Here is a 26,611-nt window from a genome sequence, read left to right as displayed (position 1 = left end):
ATTCATACTCCAGCAAACTTAAAGAGGAAATTTGCAACAGTATAAAATCATTATTTCCAAGTTTATGCTCAATCAAGTTCTGGGATATAGTGAAAGTAACTTAGTTTTATCAAATCACTTCCATTTCACATCAAATCTACAGTCCACATGTCTCACAGAAGCTCAGTGTCAAATGTGAAGAGAAATTAAATTGCACAAGTCTCAAGCCTGTTCATGTTTAACCTTCTTTTACAGAAAAATGTGAAGAATGTAGAAATAATCTCTTAACAAACAAAATAATTTCCCTTAAATGCAATGGGCCAGACTGCTATAGTTATCTAATAGGTGCATTTTCTTCCACAGATTTTCTTTCTGTGTACCCTGAACTAGTATTTGCAATAATAAAAATACACCTTTCACAAAAGGTTTGAAAAAGGCTGATTTTTATCTTTGTACAAGCTTATACCATATAAATGAGCACCCAGTTACTAAGGAAAGAGGCCATATCAAAAGGAGAAAGCATTTTGGTTCCAACACCCTCCCCTCAAACTGGCATTCAGGTATTCAAAAGAAAAAGCAATCTACACGTACGTATGCAAGTTCCCATAATTTAATGAAAGACACAAAAGTCAAACACTTTGCAGACAACAAACAGGCAAAGATTCTCTTTGCAGAGACTCTTACATTCAATCCAAAATGAAGTATTGAAGAGATTGTTTCTATAGTGGCAACCTGATTCCATGAATTTCAGTTGTTGCTGCAAACATAAAGTTACCAGACATGGGAACAGTTGCCTTGAAGTGAATTTTAAAAAGTGAGTAATGACAAATATAGCATCTTCAAGTGATACATTGCAAGATTTCTGGTTTTTAAATGGAATCTCTCCATTGATCACAAAAATCACACTGCATTGAAGACACTGATGAAGAAAACTGCATTAACACTGTAAGAGAACAGAGTATGGATGGATAGAAAGCATTTTAAGAGGTAAATGAAGGATTCCAAGTTTCTGCTTTCACAATATAGCATACTGCAGAAAGCACTGCAATATACACCACAGGTTTTGCTTCAAGATTTTTCATGTTAAATTGTTGAATTTATACTATTTTCCATCACTGTATGTTAAAGCTTAAGTTTATTATCTGATTATCAAACTTAAGTTGCCACCAGCTTTACTCCATTATGTCGTCATATCTGCGAACAATTAAAAACATTTCCAATATGATATGCCATAGAAGTTCGAAAATAACAGTATTCTGCCTTATTTTTAATTCTGAGTAGAGAGTATTTTTAACTCTGAGAAACACCTACTCAGTCCTCAAATCACTGCATCACTGAACACTCAGTGTGTGGCAGAACAGAAACAGGGTAGAGCTCACTGCTACCTCAAGGGTTATCAATGCAACTAATAACAGATTTAAATAACCTTCTCCCCTAATTCATCAGCAACAGAAGGATTCTGAAACATTCCCTCTCTACTCCCTTTACTTCAAAGTAAGTGTTATTTATTCACCTCTGTCTCAGACTCTTAATGTTTGCACAAATGGAGAATGTCTTTTATACCTTCCCTCCCCAGGAGACTGAATGTTTTCAGGGCAGTGAGTGTTTTCAGAGAAGAAATTCACTATGTACTGCCTTTCAAGTTTAAAACATAAATCAACAAAGATCAGGGTACTCAATGTAGTTACGTACAAGAAAAAAAAAAAAAAAAAAAAAAAATTACTGAGAGTAAGCAGCCCAAACCACAAAGCAAGATTACCAGCAAGTGTGCAACTAGGAATAAGGTGAAATATCATTCTTTTTACAGCTTTGGCTTGAATTTGCCAGAAAGAAACTTTGGAAGCATTCAGAATTTTTTCCTTCTGGTGGCAAGGGCCATCTGTCATGATCTGAAGAAAACAAATAAAACAACATACTTAACTGATTGAGAATTGAGGCATTTTACTTTTGTGCCCTCCCATTGCCTGACTTCAATAAATTGATGTGCACTGTTTTGTAGCCCGTTTCTTACTGGGTATCTCTAGGGGAGAGCTATATAAACTTTGGCCACCATCCACAGTCAGAGTTATCCCAGTTATGTAAGAAGCATCTGGAGACAGCAGGAAACACACTGCAGGAGATATCTAACACTAGAATGACAATTTTAATCTTTCTTAAACTGCTGGGAATTGTTTTTGTAAAAACTTTTGCAGGCAAGACATACCAATGTTTTCTATTCAGAAATGAAAACTAAACACTCTTAAAGCCGTTATTTCCAGCCTCAAACATCAGGTACGTAACAGTTGAAAACCAGTCAGCTCTCAATGATCAAACAAAAGAGTTGAACAGTTTATCAAAGATGCACATTCTTGGTGGAAGAGAGCTAAGTACTTTTAAGAGACACTTTTTTTCACATTAAATTCATTCTTTCAGTCCTTCTTGTTGAAAGGCAACTTTTTCAGAAACTGATGTCTATTATTAAACACTTCAGCTGTAAGAAGCATCTAAATTAAACTTTCAGTATAACAGTGACTATTGGTTAAGTCTCCTGCTTGGCACTACTACACGTTACCACAAGCTTTTTTCTTTTTTAATAATCCATCACAGTGCAAAATTAAATATTTTTTATTCTCCATATAACAAAGAGGTTTCAAAATAGAGACACAGAAGTAGAAATATCACAAATGTTCTGAAGTACATTACCTCCTCAGGAACCACTGACCTCTTGGCAGGAATATTTGGTATGATCTTTAACCACATCATTGTACCTTGCTCTCCATAATTTGCAACAGCAGTTTCTGAAAAAACTAGTCCCTATTTTAAAACAGCATAGTGAAAATTAAGGTCTCTTGCATACTGTTTAAACTGTGATCATTGTAAAACTCTGAAGTTTTCATTTTCTGTGGCATTAAAGCGCCCAAACAGCACTTGAATGCAAGTTTTTAAATTTAATGGAATAGTATAATTTATAGAATAAGGTAATTTGGCTGCTACTCACATCTCTATTCAAGCAAAGTAATTCAGATTATTCCAATTCTCTGCTGTCACTTCAATAACTACAGTGGAGGGCATAAGAAGAAACTCAAAGACCGTTTTGAAATGACAAGCATTTCATATTAGCTTACAGCAGAAAACTACAAAGCCCCAAGGACAAGTTCTCAACAGTTTCTTGTAATCTGTAAGAATGCTAGATTGGTTTTCTTGTGAATTATGGAAGCAGACAGATTTCACAATCAGAGTTCAGACTCTCCCTATTTAGTTGCTATAGAAACAGAAAAAGGTGACTGTCTTTGCTCTGATAATTATACAGTCCAGTTTAGACTTGAGAGGTAAGATGAAGTCTACAGCAGTGGTGACACAGAGTTACGTAGATGAGTTATAACAGAACCTTTGGGACTCAAGTTTAAATAAGATAATAAAACTTGAGTTCATCCATGGAGTACATGCTAAGATTTCTCTTCTAAGGTATCTGTGAAACGTGAATGCTAGGTTTTGGGAGCCAGGGAAGTAACTGGTATGTGAAACTATTTTTTTAGAATGCATTTCTCTGTCTATGTACCTATTCCCTGCATATTACTCTGCTCCTATGAAATGTTTACTGTTTTGTATGGTTACCACAGATTTAGTTATGTCCACAAAGGTGACAGAAGGATATGAAGTGTTACTGTAAATATTACATGGATTTTTGTTACCACCACAGTAACAAAGCTAGCAAATCCTTCTGAAAGAGCCAAACCACTGAAGTGTTTGCTTGTCAAAAACTTCCTTTGACATATGCTATAATATATAATTAGTATGATTCATGAGGTAATTAGCATGCCTGAAAAATATATTCACATAATAATGCTGTCTTACTTACTTCCCCAAGACTTCGTAAATCAGAAAAAACAAACAGGAAAAACAAGCCTTAACAAGTCTCCTGATGGCTCAGTCCTCACAGAGGCTACATAAGAGCTGCTACCTGAACGATCAACACACATCTGCCATTAAGCATTCTGTGCTATGCCAGAGAAAGTGGGCCAGATGTTTTAGGACAAGAGGCACAATAGGATATACAGACATCCTACAAAGATAGTACAAAGATTTTCCTAGGGACTAGCTAAACCAATCTGACAACTATATTGTGAGATAAGATAAATGCTGAACGTAGGACAAAGTTTTCCTTTCCTCTTTTGCTCTCAAGGGAGTAAATGTGCAAAATAAATTGTGGTTAAGAGTGAAGATTACACAGATCAGAACAGATCACACAATCTCAAATGTTAAAGCCAGGGCTTCTATATAACCTCTATGTCTGCAGCACCATGCACTAGAAAAAGACAGCTGCTTTTTCCATACAAGTATGTAAAACAACTGCTACATGCTACCTGCTTCCTCAGAAATGTGACGTGTATTTTAGCTGACCTGTGTAGTGGTTTCCTGTCTGCATATATTTGATAAGAAGAAAAAAATAAAATCAGAACACACATTTTTATACATAATATCTTTGAGAGAGGATCCACTCTAAATAGCCTTTTTATGCCTAAACCCAATTAATTTAACATGTAGAAGACAAAGTAAAGACATTGTGACACATTCAAAAGATTTTCAAAATAACTTTGTAAACACAGGTGGGGAACCATCAGCATACCTGAACCTCAAACAGAAAAAAATTTGTGAGTTCAGAAATAAAGTAATCATTACTGAAATGCAAAGCATTTGGTAATTTTATGTCAAGGGTTTGTAAGACAGGTCAACAACCCTCCCAGGTATCATTTCATTAAGCTAGATAAACCTCCCCCAAAACAAGCAAACAAACAAACAAACAATAAAACCCAAATCAAAACAAGAGTGCCAAGTCAAAGGAGAAAGGAGAAGCAATTCTATGCTCCATCTCTGGTTCATCACCTGAACAGTATAAAACACTCTAAATGACCTGAAGAATGTAGATGAGGAAATTATAAAAAGATATATAAATAATCCACTGTCGTGGTTTAAGCCCAGGCCGTAAATCAGAACCACGCAGTCTACTTCCCCCCACACACACCTTTCTTCCCTCCGCTTCTGGAGGGACGGGGAGGAGAATCAAAAGAATGCAACTCCCATGGGTTGAGATAAGAACAGTTTAATAACTAAGGTATAACACAAATCACTACTGCTACCACTAATAGTAATAATGATAAAGGAAATAACAAGGAAGAGAATACAACCACTCACCAACTGGTACCTCACCCCCACCCTGCAGTGATCCAGCCCTTCCCGGAACTCTCAGTTCTACATCCTGGGCATGACGTGCTGTGGTATGGAATACCTCTTTGGCTAGTTTGGGTCAGGTGTCCTGTCCCCGCTTCCTCCTGGCTTCTCCTCCTCCCTGGTGGCAGAGCATGAGACTCACAAAGTCCTTGCTCAGGGTAAACATTCTGACCAGCAACTGAAAACATCAGCTTTATCAGTATTATTCCCAGGCCAAAAGTCAAAACACAGCACTGCACCAGTAGAAAAAATGCCTGCTACTGCTAAACCAGGACATCCACAAACAGTTACAGGCTATAGATTTTTAAATCCCTTTTAGTATGAAAGTTTTAGCCTTGAACATGTATGATGGCTAAGTTTAATCAGATCATTTGCCATTACTTACAGGAGCAACGCTGTTGATTCTTACTCCGCTGTGGGCCCATTCTAAAGCCAAAGTCTTGGTTAGGTTATTCACTGCAGCTCTTGCAGCTCCTGAATGCCTATTGAGAAAAAGCAAAAGAAGCATCTGTTTCCCCAGCTAACAGTGCCCAATGTTAATTCTACCACATCCTCACTAGGGTAGTCAGAGTAGCTTTCCACGGCTGGACCAGCTGTGAGAGAGAGATTTTCTACTTTGTAAGTTCAACCATAGCATCACAGTTTTAACAAGCTATGCTATGATTTCCTGTCATTTCTGGAAATACTTATCATCTCTTCCCCAATGTGACATGAGGCCAGCTACATTTTATTGCAGAAGCAGGCTTATAAAATGTTTTTGTTTTCAACTGAAGGCAAAGTTCAAACGGTGTAAAACTACAAAAAGTAGACTGTTTACAAGGCTGAGCAAATGCAGACAAAATGACTGCAATGATGAACAGCAGAAAGTGGGATGCAGAGAAAACTAATAGAGTTTAATTCCTTTAGACTAACAAAACAGACTTAGAGAAGATAGATACAAAGCTTCTCAAATACCAGGAAAGAAATAAGAAAAACTTAAGGAAAATATAACAAAACCCAACTTATTCATGTGTTCAGGCCATAAATAAATAACTTCCAGGCACATTATGAGCAAAAAAACTCTACTAGTTTTATGTTCAGAAGTTATACTTATGCAAAAATGTATCAGGTGATTTTTGGCACAAGTGGTGGCTGGACTTGTAAAAGCAAGTAATTTTCAACAGTAGATTTCTAAACCAAGTATCAAATCAACAAGAATTTAATTTGAAAGTAGTTTTGTCCATCCTCATCCACACACAACAGTTTTTTGGAAAACTTTTTTTCCACTGTTATTCGGGATTAGGTTTTTTATCTCTTGGTTCAACTCTCAAATACAGCTTCAGCCTATATGCTGTGACATTTCAAACAGACTTAACCAGAATGGAGAAACTCAAATAACTGTAACTTCAGCACCACCCTGTGGATATCTAAATGTATTTTGCACTGCCAACAAGCTAGTGAGAAAATATTCTGCTGTTCCTTAAAAAAAAAAAAAATAAAATTTTGAAAGCTTTAAACTCTGAATCAGGACAAAGAGAGGCAATGTAACATTCGCTCAAATTAGATTTCTATACTTTCTTCAATAGAAATTTAATTTCAAATGTAAAAAATAAGTGGTTTCAAAGAAGAAATTTAGACTTTTTTTAATTAAGAAACTGTCAAAATGCAGCATTTTGACAACTTTGAAATTTAATTTGAATTCATGTTCTGAGCATTATTTCTCTTTCAACAAAATTTTTTTTGGTGGAAAAGTGTCAGATTGGAAGATGCCTGGCTCACCTCCATTTTGAGGATAAAGAAATTTGCATAAATGTAGTACACACACAGATATGGGGAGGATGCTGCAGTTTCATGCAAACAGCTGTGATCATTTGTGTCAGTATAAAAGAACTACAAATGTGGTAGTATGTTTGTACCCCTGACACTCCTTCTGCTCCAAGAAAGGAGCAGAGCAAATAGAACCAATTCTCTGTATCTGAGACCTTCTCCAAGAAAGATGGCTACAAAAGCGAGAGTAAAAAGGAAAACAGGAAAGGCAGGCATTACATGACCCAAAGGACAAAACCAAAACCTAGGAACATATTAGAAATGTTCCTCCTACTTCAGTATTCCCATAACTCATTACACCGTCAACACCTCTAAACTGACAGTAGAAGAGGAAAACAACAGAGGCCAAATTCTCACAAATTCTCCAGAAATTTAGAGAGAAAGTAAAGGTTCCATTTAAGTGCAACTTGTACCACTAGCATAACATTTTGCTAGCAAGTCTTGCTTCATAGTTTCCTACAAACAAGTCGTCAGAGAACAGAGACGCCATTTACTCCTATAGTCTCTACTGAATTAGGAAGAGACCCCCACACATACAGCCAAGTGATATGATTGTCCTCTCTTGAACTAACTGCAGTATTTCTATGCTCTTCTGCTGACCTTTCTAAAATGAAGGTTTTTGGAGCAATTAGCACTTCTAGGGGGAAAACACAGGAAAATGTAAAAATAAAATATATATTACGACATTCCAGGGAACCCATTTCTCACAGTAACAAAAATGCTGACAATGACTCCTCCATGTTCCTTCATCCAAGCATTGTACACTGTACGAAGGAAGAAGATAACCTATAAATATTGGCAGAAATGCAGGCAAACTGGCCAACTGGAGCCAAATTTTGACTCCTAACTCCAATTACACTACACATTTCCTGTGTGGATTTAGATAAACAATCTGCTCTTTGTACTATAGCCTCACCACTGGGCTAACAGGTGTGGTCCAGATAGGGCTTGATCTTTTTCAAGAAGCCTTTTGGTGGAAGTCAAGAATCCCTCCTTCCATATAAGTTACTTGCATTTCCGCATTTCCAGTGTTATCTGAGAATCACGTATCATGCTTAAAGTTAAATTTACATCCCTGATAGGAGAGCAATCTTTTCTTGTATTACACACAGTGAATTCAGGCCACAGAAATTAATCGGTTTTCCTACAATCATTTAAGTGAGTATCCAAGCCAATTGACTCCCCAAATCTGCACTTAACCATAAGATCATAGTTCCCTAAATGTATGTTTGTATATATGAACAAATGTAATGTACAGTTTAACATAAAGCTTTGGATGAGATTGTGAAAACAAATATCCGCTGTCAGTTAAGTGCGTGAAAAAAGAAGGTAGGGAAAATTTACATTTCTCGTCTTCTGGTATTGCTGTAAAAAACCCAAACCAACCAAACAAAAAATGCTTTATGTGCAGTTCTTACCTGCTTTGCAGCAATAGAAGGTCCCTGTCAGATTTGTGTCTATTACAGCATTCCAGCCTTTTGCACGGATGGCTTCAGAAGGACTTGCAAATTGGCCCCCTCCCTTATTCACCAGGAAGTCAATCTTCCCATACAGGCTTAGTGTAGACTTCATCAAAGCTTCTACCTGAAACAATATTTGTTAGTATAGTATTCTGATTAAACTAAATACCCAATTTTGTGGATGATTTTCTGGCAAAGAACAGCCACATACCCAGATCAGCAAGTGCCTACATGGAGTTCGACATGAACCAAGGAAAACAAAAGGTGAAGGAGGATGGGAGCGAGGCACTGGGAGTGAGAATCCCAGCAAGATAAGAAGGAGCTGGAATTTACTGAGTTGCTAAATTGAGGACTGTTGGAAAACTTTGAAGGTCAGGTTCTCACACCTGTGCTTAACCAATTATATGTTAGTTGTTAAGGGCCTCACAGATATGTATCCAATCACAATGTGCCAAGTTAGTGAAAACATTTTTAAGAAATAGTATATAAAGAGTTAGTTTTCTAGAATAAATGGCTTGGTCTGATCACATTGATCTCCGACTGAGTCCTTTCTGTGACAAATGGCGCCCGAACAGGCTTTTTCACATTGAAAACGAAGAACGCGGTGCCGCGGGGAAGTCGATCCGGCAGGACCAGGATTCATCCGGCAGGACCGGGATCCGGCAGGATCGGACCGCTACGGAGCCTTTGAGCCCGGGAGGCAGAAGCCTCGGAACCCTACGGAGCCTTTGAGCCCGGGAGGCAAAAGCCTCGGAACCCTACGGAGCCTTTGAGCCCGGGAGGCAGAAGCCTCGGAACCCTACGGAGCCTTTGAGCCCGGGAGGCAAAAGCCTCGGAACGCCACGGAGCCTTTGAGCCCGGGAGGCAAAAGCCTCGGAACGCTACGGAGCCTTTGAGTCCGGGAGGCAGAAGCCTCGGAACGCTACGGAGCCTTTGAGCCCGGGACACACTACAGTGGAATTCAGGTGAGCAGCCGAGTGTTAGGAAGAGGATTAAAATGGGGACTCAATTGAGTAAAAAAAAGGCAGCAATATTTAAGCTCTTCCAGCATATCCCCTTTACGAGAGGGATAGAGTATGATGACTCTATGTTAAAAAAGTTGTTGCTCTGGAGTACAGAGAAAAACTTAATCCGGGGGGTCGGCGAAGCCTTTGAGCTTGGGATTTGGGAAAAGATCGGGGCACGCCTGTGGGACGAAATTACCCTTGGGTCTAAAGAAGCAAAATCTCTAGCTACCCTGTGGCGGTTACTAAAAGAAACTATATGCATGATGAAGGTTGAGCAACAAGTAGTAAAGTCAGCTTTTGCGGCTTTTTCTGACTCGCCGTCACAAAACCATGGGGGACCGGCTGCTGTGAGTCCGACAGCGGACACTGTACTTAAGGGGGAACTGCCTGCCGCTTCAAGCGCAAAACATCTGGTTCGAAAGCTTGTGCACCCTAGAGTGCGAATGTTTGAGGATCCAGCGCATCCTCCCTATCCTGTGCCGACAATGCCTTCACCGGCGGCAGCAATAACTAGTGATCGGGATTTTGAAAAGGATGATGGACCGCCAAAACGGCCAAACTCGAATCCTTTTCGTGCCGCTACCGCCCCTGAGCCCAGCCCCCAAATTCCCCCGCCCGCCCCTCACGCCGGCTCGCCCGCCCCTCACGCCGGCTCGCCCGCCCCTCACGTCGACGACGGCCCGCCCGCTCCTCACGGCGCCTTCACAGCCCCCCCCGCTCCTGACGGCCGCTTTTACGCCGCCGCCGCCCTTCCACCGCCTGATGCAGAAGAATGGGAACATCCAGAGGAGGACACTGAGACTCCGAATTTATACCCACCCGTACCATGTACACCATCGTTAGCGCTGCCCCAACCGGGGCCAAAAACTGACCAGGATTGGGGGCAGTGGACTAAGCTTTTAGATAAAAATTTACGGGACCTACGAGACCGATTGGAGCGAATTGAAGCAAAGCAAGAGGGGCACGAATCAGAAAAGTTAAACAAGGTTAATCCTTTTGCTACGCCCTTGCCACCGCCCTCAAAGCCCCCTCTGCAACCTAACCCTACTGCCTTGAGATGGCGAGGTCTTATTCAAGACGCAATGATAGACGGCACTGTTCTACCAATTGACATCCCTGCTGCATTTCCAGTCATTATGAATGTTCAGGGACAAACCCAATGGACTCCTATGGACTGGAAAATCATAAAGGAACTTAAGGGAGCAATTTCTCAATATGGGTTGTCTTTTCCATATACACAACAAATGTTAACTGCCTTGTTTTCTAGTATGGTCTTAACTCCCAATGATTGTCTTAAGGTAGCTTCAGTCCTGTTAACTCCTTCACAGCTATTACATTTTAAAAGTGGGTTTGAGGAGCTTGCTGAAAGAGCTGCTGATGATAATTTGGGTCGCAACCCTAATGATCCCTTACATGGTGTTACATATGAAATGTTAATAGGGAAGGGACAATTTCACCCTGATGCAGTACAGGCTCGTATGAGAACCGAGGTGTTACAGCAAGCGCAGCAATTGGCCTTAGCTGCTTTAAAAGCTGTGCCAGAAGCAGGAAAACCTAATCCCTCCTATACATCGATAAAACAGGGAATTACTGAGCCATATATGCAATTTATTGATAGATTGACAGCAGCTATTGAAAAGAATATTGATTTGGCACCTAATGCTAAAGAATCTGTGCTTATGTCCTTGGCCATGGAAAATGCTAACCCAGCTTGTAAGCATATTTTACAGGTTTTACCGAAATCTGCTGGCTTGCAGGAAATGATGGACGCTTGTTCTAAGGTGAGCACGGCTGAAGAAAAGGCAGAATACATGGCTACTGCCTTTGCTGCTGCTGTCAAACCTTTGTTACAGCAAGGTCGAGGTGATCGAGTGGGTATGAAGGGCGTGAGATGTTTTAATTGTGGGCAAATGGGACATCATAGAAAACGATGTAAAGAAAACTAACTCAGCAGGTGGTGCTTCAGTTTTTACAGGTGATTGTACTAGATGCGACAAACATGGCCATAGGGCAACTGAATGCCACTCGAAGTATAAGAAAGATGGAACTCCGTTGGGAAACTTGAATGTGAGCGCGATGCCACCCCACGCGATGACACAAAATCAGAGTGGACCGCATCCCCTCCGCTACAGCAGGGAGTGCTGGAGTGGACATGGCAACAGCAATAGATTTTACCATAACTGATACCTCTCCAAACTGGCAAAAGTAGGTTTAGTGATTGCACCTGAAAAGGTACAGCGTAATGCCCCATGGAGATACCTGGGGTGGATTATTTCCAGAACTGAAGTTAGGCCCCAGAAGATGAAGATTACTACGGAGATAAGAACCTTGTCAGACATGCAGAAATCAATAGGTGATATTCAGTGGATCTGTTCCTTATGTGGAATTACTAATGATTTGGCAGAACTAATGCCTCTTTTGAAGAGCAAACCACAGACAGAGGAAAAGAGAACTCTGTCAAAAATCCAGCATGAGGCCCTAGCCCATATTATGGCTAAAGTATCTACTTCTTATGCTTCCCAATGGAACCCAGATTTATCTATAACTTTGTTTGTTGTAAACAATCAGTATCATCCGTTTAGCTTGTTGGCACAATGGAATCTGCAGAAAAAGGATCCCTTGTGTATATTGGAATGGATCTTCTTACCTTACTGGTTGCGCAAAACTGTTACTACACGATTGGAAGCCTTTGCCCTTTAATTAAGCAAGGTTGTGAACGTTGTCAAGAAATTCTAGGTAGTGATCCATCACAAATTTGTTTACCCCTTACCAAAATATGGTTGGAGTGGGCACAGTAGTCCAGCACTGTTTTTCACTGTCTTAGTAGATTTTGTTGGCTAAGTTAGCATACATTTTCCGCCACATAACTTGTTTACTGTGCTAAAAAACAACCAATATGAAGATGTTACCTTTTACTCTGACAGACCTGTTTCAGGTATAACTGTTTTTACAGATGCTAGCAGAAATAATCACATAGCCGGATACATTTGGAAAACAGGAGATGGTTGGAAGAAACAAAATACCTGGTCACTCTACAGATTTCTTACAAACGTTTGAACTAAGTGTTATTGTTGTAGTATTTCTGCGATGGCCTGATACTCTGCTTAACATTGTGATTCTTTGTATGTCATAGGAATTGTTCAACGTCTAGAGAGGGCAATTTTACAGGAGGTTGTTAATTGCAGGTTATGGACTTTGTTGAAAACTCTGTTACATCTCGTAAATAATCATAACTGTAAATATTTCATTATGCATATTCGCAGTCACTTGGGCCTCCCAGGGAGCCTTAGTGATGGTAATGACAAAGCAGATGAATTAGTTGCTCCAGCTTGGGCAGGACCACCGGTAGATATTTCTCAACAAGCCCAAGCATTTCATGCCTTCTTTCACCAATCAGCAAAAATGTTAGTTTGCCAGTTTGGCTTGTCCCTGACAGGCATTGTACAGTCTTGTCCTGATTGTCAGGGCCAGACAATAAGCATAGGCCTTGGAGTCAATCCTCGAGGTCTCCAGCCTCTCCAACTTTGGCGGATGGATGTAACCCATGAATCATCTTTTGGAAAATTGAAGTATGTGCATGTTATTATCGACACCTTTTCGCACTTTGTTTGGGCTACCCCTCTGGCTGGTGAAACCACACACCATGTAATCACACATTTGCGTGGTTGTTTCGCAGTTATGGGAGTACTTTTACAGCTTAAAACGGATAATGCACCTAGCTACACTTCTTCAATGCTGTCTAAATTTTTAAATAACTGGGGCATTGCTCATATCACTGGTATTCCTCATTCTCCTACAGGTCAGGCTATTATTGAACGTACGCATCAGACCTTGAAACAATTGTTAGAAAAACAAAAAACGGGGGAAGAAGGGCTTACCCCGGCAGCAAAAATACAGAAAGCTGTGTATGTTATGAACTTTTTGCGATTGGTAGGAGACTCTAGTGACCCTCCTGCTGTAATACATGTCAAGCGTTAGGGTCAGGTTATGTGAATAAGACTCAGGGTATACTGGTCCAGTATAGGGATCTGGAAACTGGTACCTGGAAGGGTCCTGTGGAAGTAAAACTAACTGGTGGAGGATATATGTGTGTAATCACAGACTCTGGTCCACGTTGGGTACCAGCTCGATGGGTGAAACCTTGGAAGGAGCCAGCGTTGCCAAAAGAAGACAGAACACCCTCATTGCTGACGAATGAATTGGCTGGATGAAGAGGCACGAGCCAGGTTTCATGCCTAGAATTTCTGAAGGACAGTTTGAGCTGCAGAGACGGGTATTGAAGCAGAAGAAGCAGATACGCATTATTCAATTTGAATGTTCAAAGCCCTTACTGGTGCCATACAAATGGCAGATTCCTCCTGAGCATTGGGAGGGGACTAAGCGAAGGTGTGCCAAGCGATCTGCTTAGAAGCATGAAGATAGACATAGTCATGAGTGTAAATAGAGTATTCTTTCTTTCAATATTCATGCTTATGTTTCAGATAGCTAATACTGCTTTTAAGGCTAATGCTTCTGTAGATCTGTCAGAAAAGGTAGTTAATTGTACACAAGTGAAAAACTGTTGGGTGTGTGAAAATGTAGAGCAATTTAATGCACCATTATTAGGAATCCCTTTAAATAATTGAACAAGTCTTAACCCTTGTAGGCTTTTGAACATGTTATATGAGTACCATTGTGGACTGTGGACTTGGGACCCCCTATACAACTCATTTGATAGTCTCTCTGTGATCCACATGTACTAGAAGATAGCAAATATAAGTATATCCATGTTTCTATCAACCCTTGGAGACTTTTATGGATATTGCTGACCACTTCTTCCGATGTAGGCTGGCCACCTGCATCGGAATGAGTGTGCATTTTGGTCAGTGTAAAAGCCCAAGACTCGTGCGATGTGAGGGAGGCAGAGCCTCTGCGGGGACGCCTGCTAAAGTTGAGCCTGCTGCCTCACACTGCGATGATGCTGCTTGGAGCTGATTTTTGATTGTCTTCACAGGGTCCTTACTCCACGTTCTGTATGAGGGACCGTATAGTGGGAATAATGATTGTCTGTTTTTTGTATTTCGAATATTGTAATTGTATGGAGTTTGCTTGTGGGATCCCATGCATGCATGTGTGTGTGTGTTGAGGGCAGACAGTGTTCTGTGTATTTTTTGTTGTTGGGTTTGTGTAAAAGTTTTTAATGGGTAGCAGATTAACATTTTGGGCAAGAAAGGGTTAATGCGAAAGTGTGGTTGCTAGCAGGTATTTATGGCTGCTGCTAAGCAGGCAGGCAGTTGTAGCTTCACATTCCTTTTCCATCAGGATGCCTTTGAATCACTTTAACCCAACTCCTTCTCAAGAGCTGATAGCCTGGGAGAGGGGGTATGTTTGTGTCCTCCTACCTACAGGTCCGTGGCAGCTGCCTGCAAAGTTTGCAAAGCCTCACCATGAGCTGGACAGACAAGTGGAGGAACCCAGTGCCTCAGTTATAGGAGCTGACAGTGAATACCTCGAGCAGAATGAAATAGAGAAAAAAAAAAAAATAAAAATAAAAATGAATGATTACAGGACATCACTTGGGGGCAGCTGAAAAGTAACAACTTGAATATGTGTGCTTGTAACGTAGCTATTATTAGAGGCTGTGATTTTGTGTATAAAACCACCTGTATGTACTAGCCAGTTGCTAATGAGAAACTATACCTTGTATTGTGTGGATTTGTTACTTGTAAAAGAGATGTTAGAGCATGCAAATTTGCAGCAGCTGCTAGAAAATGCTAAGGCAAAAGCTAGAAAGATTCTAATATGATGGTAGTGTTATAAAGCAGGTAATGGAACAAATTAAGAGGGTGGGAGAACTCCACTGGTAAGAAAATTCTTTGGCTGGTTTCTTGTTGCCATCAGTATCTTCAACATGCTGCTGTAACCTGTAATAGTTACTCTGGTAATGTAAATCTGTGTGTGCTTTGCCACAGTAGCAACTTGTTACTGGATGAAGCAGGTGAAACTCTGCACTGACAACCAGGTACAAGAACTGAGGTTGACCAAATGCCTGCTGCCACTGTCAAGGGCAAGACTGGGTTGGCCTCTGTGTTTGCCACCAAGAAGAACCTTTAGCTCTGCTGTTGGCTGCAACCCAGCAGGCGTGGAGCGGTGGGGACACATGCCATGCCAGACCTTGATGTGAGGGATGGCTTCCCCTGTTACCAAAGAGACATCCAGGAGAAAAATGGCAGACCCAGTAGCCTGTGATTGGCATCTGTTGAAGAAATATGGAAACATGCTAAGATCTTACACATGGTGTATAAGGATGGGCAAGCCTTTTGGCTGGACGATTTATTAGGTGAACTGACAGGTTGGCTGGTTGCTTTAGTAGAAGGTGGACTAATGGTGTTTATTGCCATTTTAATGATTTTGATTTTGTTGCTGTGTATTTTTAATGTATCCAACGAATGATTATGAGTGCTACAAAGCGTGTTTGGCTTGTATAAAAAGAAAAAGGGGGAGATGTGGATGATTTTCTGGCAAAGAACAGCCACATACCCAGATCAGCAAGTGCCTACATGGAGTTCGACATGAACCAAGGAAAACAAAAGGTGAAGGAGGATGGGAGCGAGGCACTGGGAGTGAGAATCCCAGCAAGATAAGAAGGAGCTGGAATTTACTGAGTTGCTAAATTGAGGACTGTTGGAAAACTTTGAAGGTCAGGTTCTCACACCTGTGCTTAACCAATTATATGTTAGTTGTTAAGGGCCTCACAGATATGTATCCAATCACAATGTGCCAAGTTAGTGAAAACATTTTTAAGAAATAGTATATAAAGAGTTAGTTTTCTAGAATAAATGGCTTGGTCTGATCACATTGATCTCCGACTGAGTCCTTTCTGTGACACAATTTCATTCTGAGACAGTATTTTCTCTCTCATATCCTTTTCACACATAAACAGGAGGCACCTGCCTTCATAAAGGCTGGAAGATCAGTATGACAAGTTTAGTAAAACAAGAAGAATTAGGCCAAGTCCATGTTTACTTAGGAGATCTTCCTGTTATAACGCAGGTGCTACATAAAATACCAGCACTGAAAAAAGAGTGGGAATTAAGCTGCTGAAGGTTTATAAAGGCAAACATACACAAAAGCCAGCTACTTAAGACCTACTAAGAACCTGCTGACATTTTTCACAAGGATGGGTTGTTCGCACCAGATGCTGGAAGCATTCCATATAAAATAACTATGATAATTTTCTTCTGACATATGTACTTGAGCATTTTAGATATAAAATATAAGTCACCTTGTGAAGTTTTGACACTCTTATCTAGACATTTTGTACATTCACTAAAGCTCTGATATATGAGTTAACAACAGCCACTCTTCTTACAGAGACCAAGAAGGTTAGTTTGTTACCCAAAAACACAAACTCTAAAAAATTATGAAAATACTGCAGGCTGTGTTCTTTAGCAAAAGAAAGGTGAATATTTGACTAAGCAGATACTGCCTTCTATAAGCAGGATGAATACTATAATTAAGAGCACTGTCTGGCACTATTTACCTTTGGGTACTCTGAGAAGTTATTAACAACAAATAGCAATAGACATGTTATTCACTCACTCAAAGAGCTGTCAGCGCAGAAAAAAGTGGCTTAAATTCATATGGAAAGAAAGAGATTTTGAGAACCTAAACCTAGCTCTAACATTGACCTAATCTGAGCTACAGGCTGTAAACTAAGCATTTTTACACTGTCTTTTTTTGGAAGTAGAGCAGCTTTACCACACATTCACACTAAGCACAAGAGAGCTTCTGGAGGAGAACATATTTCAAAGCATTGAAAGATTTTACAGATATCAAAGCTGACGTATATTTCCTATTACAAGATAGTAATAAGAACTTTGTAGCAACTACTTAATAATTTAATCTTTATCTCAAGAAACAGGGGAAATGGGACAACATGACCATTTCCTGTTTACATTCCCTATAGTAACTAGATAGGATGCATCAGTTATTCCTAGTCCTAAAAAGTTAATCTATCTTCTGTGGTCAAAGAAAACACAGACCAAAAAAATAAAAAAAAACCAACCAAACATTAGGAGCTATGCTACTTCTGAAACAGATTTGGCTAAGAGAAGGATGTCAATCAGCCCTCCTCTATATTGAATTAGTAGTAGGACATATCAAAAAGTAAAAGAAGCAGCAATGCATGATCTGTATCTCGCCAAGAGTGTCACCAACTCAGTCTCATAAATAGCTGCCTTTCAATTCAGGATGGTTTAACAGGACAGTATGGATCCTGTAAGGATGCACCTCCCTGAAGAAAAGAATCTAAACATATAGCGACTGAAGCCTGACTGAAAACTAATGCTTCCTGAGAAAAAAAAAAAAAACTAAGAAAATAATTTTGATACCTAAATCACCATCTTTAAGTTTTGAATGTCATCTTATTCCTCAGATCAGTCACTGCAGCTTGAGGGATCTGAGAGGAAAAAAAAAATAATCAAAAAAATATAACATTTGTGACTGCAGTCCCAAACCCATGACTTGTGAGAAGCACCATGCCACAAAGACTTGCAAGTTTGCTCACAATCAGAGAAAAACAAGTTATGCCTCAACAGGCAACAAAAATCATGCTTTGCTCAACCTATCAAACTCTTCTCCTTGTTAGCCTGAAAATCTTGCTTTGAATATTGTTATCCATAAGTCACTGAAGTACAGGCTCATTTATGGAAGAGAAATGGTTTCAGTACAAGGAATGCTTGAACAGACTAAGGCTATTCAGCCTGGAGGGTCAGGGTGGGAGAGAGAAAAAGGAAAATGCTAATAACAGTAAAAAAACCCAAACAAACCCCAATAAATTATCAGAAGAAAAATCCACTGGGAAAAAAAAAAATTACAAGTAAGTTTTCAACAAGTAGACAAAACATGCTATGACATATCAATTCAAAATAGGCCACATATATCTTAAGAAACTCTTGTTCTTACTTCTTGTACCATATTCCAGAGGCAATTAAAAAAAATTAAAACATCACCAAAACAAACAAACAAAAATCAAACACAAATAATCCCAACTCAAACCTAAAACCCAACTGTCTATCAGTTCTGCTCTCAGAAAGCCAGCACAAGCTAGCAGGTGTCAGCTTTCTAGTGACAACTCAGATGGCTCCAGCTGCAGCAATCTTCATAATGTCTTCTGTTATAGAGAAAGCATCGTTGCAGTGCTTCTCCCAGTTACAGTAAACATGGTGACAGCAGTCACCAGCACAGCAAGAGAGAGGGTCTGGTAGAACACATTTAAATCACAGTGAGAACTGAAGAAGATTGCTTTCTATCCTTAAATATTCAAAATCCACACAGAAAGAACTTAATTAAAAAGCTACTAAAGACTCTCTGGAAGCAAAGCAAAACTGTACAAGGCAGAGCTAACAGTTTAGGGTGCTCTTCTGAGAAAGAATGAAAAGAACAAAATCAGGCACTTCAGACATAACCAGAAGACTGGAGCTGTTCAGTAAGGTGACTGCAACTCAAAAGCATTATGCAGTAGCACACCTGCACAGACAGTACTCGCTGACACAGAGAAAAGGGACAAATGTCCACTTGCTCCAGGTCACCTGGAGCTTGAGTAAAGCTCACCAGGCAAACTACCCACTACAGAATGTTAGAGATTTGCTATGTGGGACTAGAACCACTAGCCATTCTTGCACAGTGATAACGTTATTTTTTTCGTTGTGTTTCTGTTGTGTTAAAGTACAAGAATCTCTTATCCACAGTTCTCCACCAAGCCACAGCCTTCCACCACAGGCTTTACACAGTATTTACTAACCAAGACTATGCCAAGCTATAAAGTTTTTTGGAAAAGAAAAGCTACTAGTGAACTCAGACACAAGGTAAGCGCTAAATAGTACTGCACTGAGTCTGTCTCAAGGAATCCTGTTTGTCAGATGTCCAAGTGATAGGTTTTACCCTCAGGCTCTGATCCAGTCACAGTTATTGCTGGAGCTTAAGTATAGAAAGGGGACAATGTGTACGGAATTCTGAACTGCTGATTTCAAGAACACTGGCCTACTAGAAGTAAAAAGTTTTATCTTCCACTTATCCAGATATGTCTTCTACTTATCTAGGTGTCAGTTAAATAAATGTTTGTCCAGAACATGTATCACAAAGGCTTTATAAGGGTAAAAACTTCCTCATGTCTGTCTTTCCCCTGTCAACAGATCTTCTGTTGTTCAGCATTTAAGACATACAAATAAATGCTTCCCCTTCCCAACACCTACAAAGATAAATAGAAAGCTCTTTTCATAATGGAAAAAGGAGAGGATCTCTCTCCTCTAGTCCAGCCAAAATTACACAAAGGCACTGGAATGAATTAATTAATTTGACTTTGGAAAAAGAGCTTGGTTTGAAAAGGCACACACATAGCTGTCTGGCCTGCATCTCAGCAAGAGCAAGCTGATCTGCTGTTGTTATATTCAACAATTATGTGGGCAGTACTAGAAAACATTGAAATAATTACAGTCACTTCAGCTTCATAATCACTAAGAAGCAATATTGATCACTACATACTCCAGACCACAGGACAAGGAACAGGTGCACAGACATTACTTCAGAATAAGGCTCAATGAAGACAAAGCACAAAAACCTCAGTTGTTCTTACTGACATCCAGAACCCTCTACTCTTCCATATTTAAAACCAAACCAGATATGTTAGCCTCTATAAAACACTCGGTAGAAAACTAGCCAAAAGCAGCAGCAGCAAACTTACGACAAATAAGCCTGACAGATTATGCAGTGGCTGAAAATCCTCCATCAAGCAAGATTATTTCTTGTACATAAAATGAGAAGTAACCTTTGCTAGACAGCAAGAAGGCCTCCGAGGATGAAGATTAAGAGACTTCAAAACATGAATTCCTTAAGCTATTGCCATGATATCTGCCATCTAGCTTCTGCAGCAATTAATTCACTGCACCTCCTTTGACTCTTCCTAGGCCAGAAAGAGCTCTAACAAACCAACTGCACTCTATGATGAGGGGTGAATATTCTAATGCTTGATTTTCACAGATCCAGACTAAGATACACAGGAGGAATGAGCTGTGTCACCTCCAAAGCAGGTCAGTTACTTTAAGACTTTTACTAGGAGGTGAAAAAGCCCAAGCAAACAAAAAGATCATCTGGCAATTTTGAAAGCACTTTCATTTTCCTCAGATCTCCTCTACTGAAAATCTCTCCCTCCAGTTTGCCCGATTATAAAATTAAAGCCATGACAAAATTCATAGGGACCTTTAAAGAAATGCAGAACGACTGGCAGAGATGTAGGGATGTGAAAAAAAAAAAAAAAAAGCATGCCACTGTACAAACAGATAGCTTTTCTAAAGGTGATAACTGCGGCTTCCTTTAAGAGAAAGACTTACTCTTAGAAAGGTTTCAGTGAGATGTCAAAGAGAAGGAGATACTAAATGAATTATGTAGCTCTTCAGGAAGCTTCCTGGGCTTTGTAGCTTGTGATGGATCAGTTCTGACATCTAAGGAGGCCTGAACTCTGAAGTTTTTTCCCTTGTGGAAACAGAAAAACGAGAGCTAAAGAACAAAAATCACAGGATGTCTCTAACCAGTAAAAATATCCGGTCTTGGAGATGGGCATCTGGAATGGATAAATATTTGTTTAGCATGAATACTGAAGTTCTTATGTTAACAAACAACAGAAATTGCATTCCTTATTTAAAACTTCCACAAAAGGCTTATGAAGTTTTCATAGTGATATTTTTTCTAAATAGGAAAGAATACAACAGAAAGTAGTAAGAGCAGTTGGAGAACTGAAGCGAGTCAAACTATAAGACAGTGTTGATGACAGAAAAATGCAAGACTAGGGTTTAATTTACCTTATTCCTCTGAATCCTCTCTTCAATAGAAACAGATATGAAATGGCAATGATTTAAGAGAACTTGCACTGGCAGGAGATGCCTGATAGAGGCTTCTCCAACACTGTATTAAAAGTTCAGGTGCATCTGTAAATGAGACTAAAACTACATGGGAAACGACAATTCTATGATGAAATTGCAGGGTAATAGCAAAGCAGAAATTTCTCCAAGTATCAGCTTGGCTACCAGTAACAGAATAATGCCAAAAAACTTTATACAGCACTATGAAATAGGCTTTAAAAGCACCTTCAAAAAAGTTTCCAAAGCCATCTAAGGCTGTTTTGTCAAATACGTAGTTAGTCACACTTAATAAACAGGGAACAAATGAATGGTAGTTTGTTTAGTGGAGATTACCTCATTTTGCCATCCAAGCTCCCTATCATCTCACAGAACACTGCAGTTCCCACTAACCCATTTTTAAACTGATACAGAAATAAGATTTACCTGCAGAAGGTTACTGAGCATGCCAGAGTACTTTCTGCAAGAACAGTGATGTGAAAGAAGGCTTAAGCCTTTTCTCTCTCTCTCTTTTCTTTCCTGTAGCTTTAATCATGTAAGTTGCCCTCTGACATCTGTTATAACCTATTATATGGCGCTGCTGATGCTAGTAAATACTAACCTAAAATTCACTGGTAGGTGAAGTGACATACTGCACAGCCCCAAGGCTCATCTCCTTCAGAAGAGAAAGTCTATCACTAAATATTTTATAGAACTAGCTGTTTCCTGAGGGAAGAATTTTATTTTTTATTTGCTTTATGGTTGTATGTTAGGCTATTTCCAGAACCTACATAGCTAGTGAAGGTCATTAAGTAAGTTATACTAGAATTTAAGTTGCACTAGAATTTAACAGACTTTGAAAGGTTAAGAAAAATGTAGCAGTCGGTGGTTACTGGAATATTTTCTATTTCTCCTCAGTAAGTTAAAAGTCCAACCCGATGATAGACTTTTAAATGTTTAATTACACAGATTAAAAAACTGGGATGGGAATGCTGACTTCTGAAGAATGTGGATTAAGTATTTTTGCTTTTCATCTTCCATTCTTTGCAATCTGAAGGAAAAAAAAAACTCAAGTGGGATAGTGATAGAGTTCATAAGGAGGCACACCACAAATTGTAACCAAAATTTGAAATTGGCTAAAAATAATAATATCCATAGCATTTTGGTGGTTTTTTTGGTGGTTTTTTTTTTTTTTTCTTGGGCAGGGGGGGTGTTTGGTTGGTTTTTTGTTTTGTTTTGTTGTTGGGGTTTTTTTCCTTCAATACAAGCAAAATTGACAATGCAGGGCACTTGTGTCAAGTCACAGGCATTGAGATTCCATGCTATGACTTCCTGATTGAAGAAACTATTCTGAGGTCTCCATCCTCATAAGTTAACGCCCCCTCACTGCTGTCACAGCAATGTGACAAAGAACCATGCTAAGTGGGCTCTGACTTGGCTGTAGGACATGCCATTTCCAAAGTCTGCTTCTCCCAGAAATATCTGAAATACGTATGCATGTTCAGAAAAATATTTGCAGTTAAAAATGCCTTCTTGCTTAGGTGGTTAAAAAATAGTCTTCCTTTGGAAAGCAAGTTTATCTAGATCAGTTTAACAGTGCTTTACTTCACTTTTCCCCTATTCTAAGCCACTTTTGAGAAGGACAGAGCAGACCTTTGGAGAGCTGAGAATTTATAAACAGAAAACACTTTTGACATGTTAATCCCCAGAACAACATCACTAGTCTTCATTGCAGATATTGCACTGTATGGGAGTCACTCTGGCAGGACTGATAAAAGAAAACATATTACTCAGTTCTTCTGTAGCAGCTTTTAATCGGTCAAATTTAGGAGAGGCAATAACAACACTGCAACCTGTAGAGACAAAATGAAACATCCTTCAGGTAACATAGTTAAAATTACAGTTATGCTGGGTTTAATAACATTGTGGAGATATCTTGTAGGATGTGAGTTTATTAGTCACTGCCTAGAAGATACAGTCTTGAAATTCTTGCAAAAGAAATTAGTAATGTCAGGTGCTTCTTAGCAACAAGATCCCACTGTGCCAGGAGAAGAGCAATCAAAAAAATGTCTACAAGGTTTCCTGTCCTTCCTGCAGAAGGGAAGATAGGCTGTGAATTGCACAGTCAGCAAAGTAGCTCTCAGGTATCACTTCTGCCGCCTCTGCTCACAGCTGTGTTTATCAATTACATGAATTAAAGATGTTTCAGCAGGCCTTGATTACCAAAAAATGCTTGCTCCTAAACCCACAAAAGTAATCTTACTGCATGTCTGGCTGTAATTTGGACTAGCAGTGAGCAAATACTTTTTAACCCTACAGAGTCTGAAGGGAAGGATGACAGCCTCACAAGATTAATTCCTATCTGCAGACTATAGACAGCAGAAACAGAGGCTTCCCTGTGGCATCACCACACACTGCAGAATCCTAGCTTGGAAAGGAGAAGAAAAAATAGGCAGGAGCTCAAGCCTTCTGTTGTTTTTTATTTCAGCATTTGGAGGCAGGAGGACTCATTCTACAGAGAAAAACAATGCAGCTGCCAAATTAACAGCAAGCACTTACACTACAACCAGTTTAGTTTGTCTGTCACACCAGTGGACTCAGGACAGCCTTCAGGCTTCAGCAATTGCTACTACGCAGACAAAAGCAGAGCACACCAAACTAATTCCTAATGCAAATCCAGTAGGCATATAATTTCATATTATGGACAAGCAAATTACTAACCTCTACTGCCAAGCAGGCATCTTGCTAACAGTTCCCTCCTTCCATCCATAGTCTCAGAAGCCATCCAGCAGCCCTGCTGCTCATCTACTTCAACATAGACCAATTCAACACCCTCAACCAGCCAAAAACACCAAAAAAGTTAACATATTGACTGGTGGGTTGGTGGAGGTTTTTTTGGGTTGTTTTTTTGTTTTGCTTTGGGGGGGTTTTTTTGGTGGTTTTGGTTTTTTTTGGTGGTTTTGTTTTTTGTTTTTGTTTGGTTTTGTGGGGTTTTTTTGTTATTGCTGTTGCTATTTTCCTGAGTGGAATTTGGCCTCTCATGATCAAAAACACAAGAATCAGCTAAAAATAACTAGTAGGTGTAAAGAGCAGCAAGCTGTTCATTTGGCTCAGGCTGTTTTGTAAAACTATACATAAAAGTAAATAAATAACTAAAGGAGTTTAATTCTTCCAGAAGGAAGTGCTGTAACTACATATCCCTAGGAATGGGAGCTTCAATCAGTGGCCATCTTAAAACAACACACGTAAAGATACTAGTCTCTGACATCTCCTGATTTTTTAAATTATGAACTCCAGCCACTTGCACAACCACCTGACTAACGCAGAGCTCATAAAATGGCACACACAATTAACGATTAACACGAAATACTAAATCACAGTAGCACAGTTATATTTACCAACTTAAGTGCTTATTAATACACACACTGATAGTAAGGTCCAGTAAAAGACTATAGTTTTGCTAAATACTCTTAACTGGTGGATGGGGAGATTCTAACTCACTGAGGTACACTTGGTACTTACTATACAAACTTCACCTATTTTAATTCACAAAGAATGACCAGGCCATTTCCTTATAAAGTCAGGGGAGAAAGAGCAGAGTTTTCCAGATAGAAAGTTTAAATCTGTACACAAGGCTTCATACAAAACTGATTATAAAAACAAACTACATCACAACTGGCATTATCTGTCACTGCTTCTACAGGCATTTTCTGTCCATCCACCACTCCTCCAAAATGATACAGCCTACAGTGCAAAGTATACATGGAAATAATTCCTGGTCGTTTTCTTGTCAGGAGTAGCCAGCAAGACTGCAGGTAAAGACAGTTACACAGATGAACTTCAGTCATAGTTCTTTCTTCATTTTCTCACGTCTGATTTGCAGCCTTGTTTTCTATTTAGGATGTTATGGATACATGCTTTTGTTACTTTGTTTGAGAAAAATAATGCAGATCAAATTAAGTACAATTTTAAGGTAACCACGTACCTTCATCGAGCAACAACACGATGATGCCTAAAAAGCACCTCTTTAAGGCAGCATGTAAGGACAGCTTAAAAAAACTGTTCACCAGTAATACAAAGGTAGCACAACTAGTCCTCACTTCATCTCCACTGAATATGTGGAAAGCTGTGATAAGGGCAAGGAGAGGCAAAGATGCCTCCCAGCACAGTCTTAACCAAGAAAGCTCTTTACTACCCGCTGAAATAGTACAGTGCTCATTTCAAGAGCACAAACCACAGGGAGTATGGCATAATAGTGCTGGTAGTTTGAAGACAGTGAATCAACACTGGCAACACGTTATCTGAAACAAGTCTGATGCCAATGACTCCTAGCAATTGTGCTGAAACCTGCAGAAAAGGTGTTGCAAGGTGGATTACTCAGATTGCCTTTCATTCCAGATTCTACCATTTCTCTATAATCAATAGGGTAAGAAAACCCAGAAAGTGGCTAAGTTAAGATTAACTTCAGAACATTTCTGTCACAAGCACCAAGAGAGAAGCACCATTTCTTTTAAGCTGACCATGCGGACAACAGTTCAAAACTGCACTACTCCATAAGATTCAGTTTAACAACAAAGTAAATCCTCCAATTAAGCAAGATGAAAACTCGGTTAAGAAAAAAAAATGAAAGGGTCCGAGTTTAACTTCATTTTGACCACTCTAGTTTAAAATAATGCACCTGTTTAAGTGCAAGCAGGTCAAAAGATACAGTCCCACACCAATCTCATCCCGTCCTCAACTGTTCACTGACTCCTGTCACAACGTCCCACCCATAAACTCCTCAGCCGCTTCAGAGCGCTGCCTACCCCCATAACACAACACAATCCCCCGAGCCTTCCCCTTCAAACTCCATCCCCCGCCTTCACCTCACTCCCAGTCCTGCTCCCCCAACACCCACCTTGCCCCGCTACCCCACTGGGGCTCCCCGCGGACCCTCCCCGTGCCCACCTAACGCCAGCAAGTCGGCGGCAATGGTCTTGCCAATGCCGGTGCCGCCATCAGTGACGATGGCCACCTGCCTCCGGAACAGCCCAGCTGCCAGCAGTCCGCTCATCACCGCCATCTTCCCCCTTTCTCACACAACAGCCAAGGCCGCCACCCCCGCCACGTGACGCGCGGCCCCACCCGCCCCGGGTGCACCGAGCGCGGTGCTGGTTGCGCGGTGCTGGAGGTGTCCGGGGTCCTGGCGACACGGATCGTGCTGCGGCACAGCACGGCACAGCATGGTGCGGTACGGGGCCCCGCGGGCGGCAGGTAAGGGGGTGAGGGGTGGGGCAGT

At 40.2% G+C, this 26,611-nt stretch overlaps 1 protein-coding gene across 1 annotated transcript; it reads right to left on the bottom strand.

Annotated features, from left to right (window-relative positions):
* Nucleotides 1–1,247: 1,247 nt before the first annotated feature.
* PECR (peroxisomal trans-2-enoyl-CoA reductase) lies at nucleotides 1,248–26,395 on the bottom strand (the record flags this gene model as incomplete). Its single annotated transcript, XM_080620859.1, is given in 10 exon segments — nucleotides 1,248–1,825; nucleotides 1,831–1,868; nucleotides 1,991–2,102; nucleotides 2,662–2,772; nucleotides 5,573–5,669; nucleotides 7,676–7,757; nucleotides 8,412–8,577; nucleotides 23,054–23,055; nucleotides 23,058–23,186; nucleotides 26,281–26,395. Coding segments are annotated over 10 exon segments (897 nt in total). The 3' UTR covers nucleotides 1,248–1,780.
* Nucleotides 26,396–26,611: the final 216 nt, after the last annotated feature.

Source organism: Psittacula echo, assembly GCF_963264785.1.
Source record: "Psittacula echo genome assembly, chromosome: 6".
Classification (NCBI taxonomy): domain Eukaryota; kingdom Metazoa; phylum Chordata; class Aves; order Psittaciformes; family Psittacidae; genus Psittacula; species Psittacula echo.
Note: the sequence above shows the minus strand (reverse complement) of the source record. Positions and strands in the feature narration are given on the sequence as shown.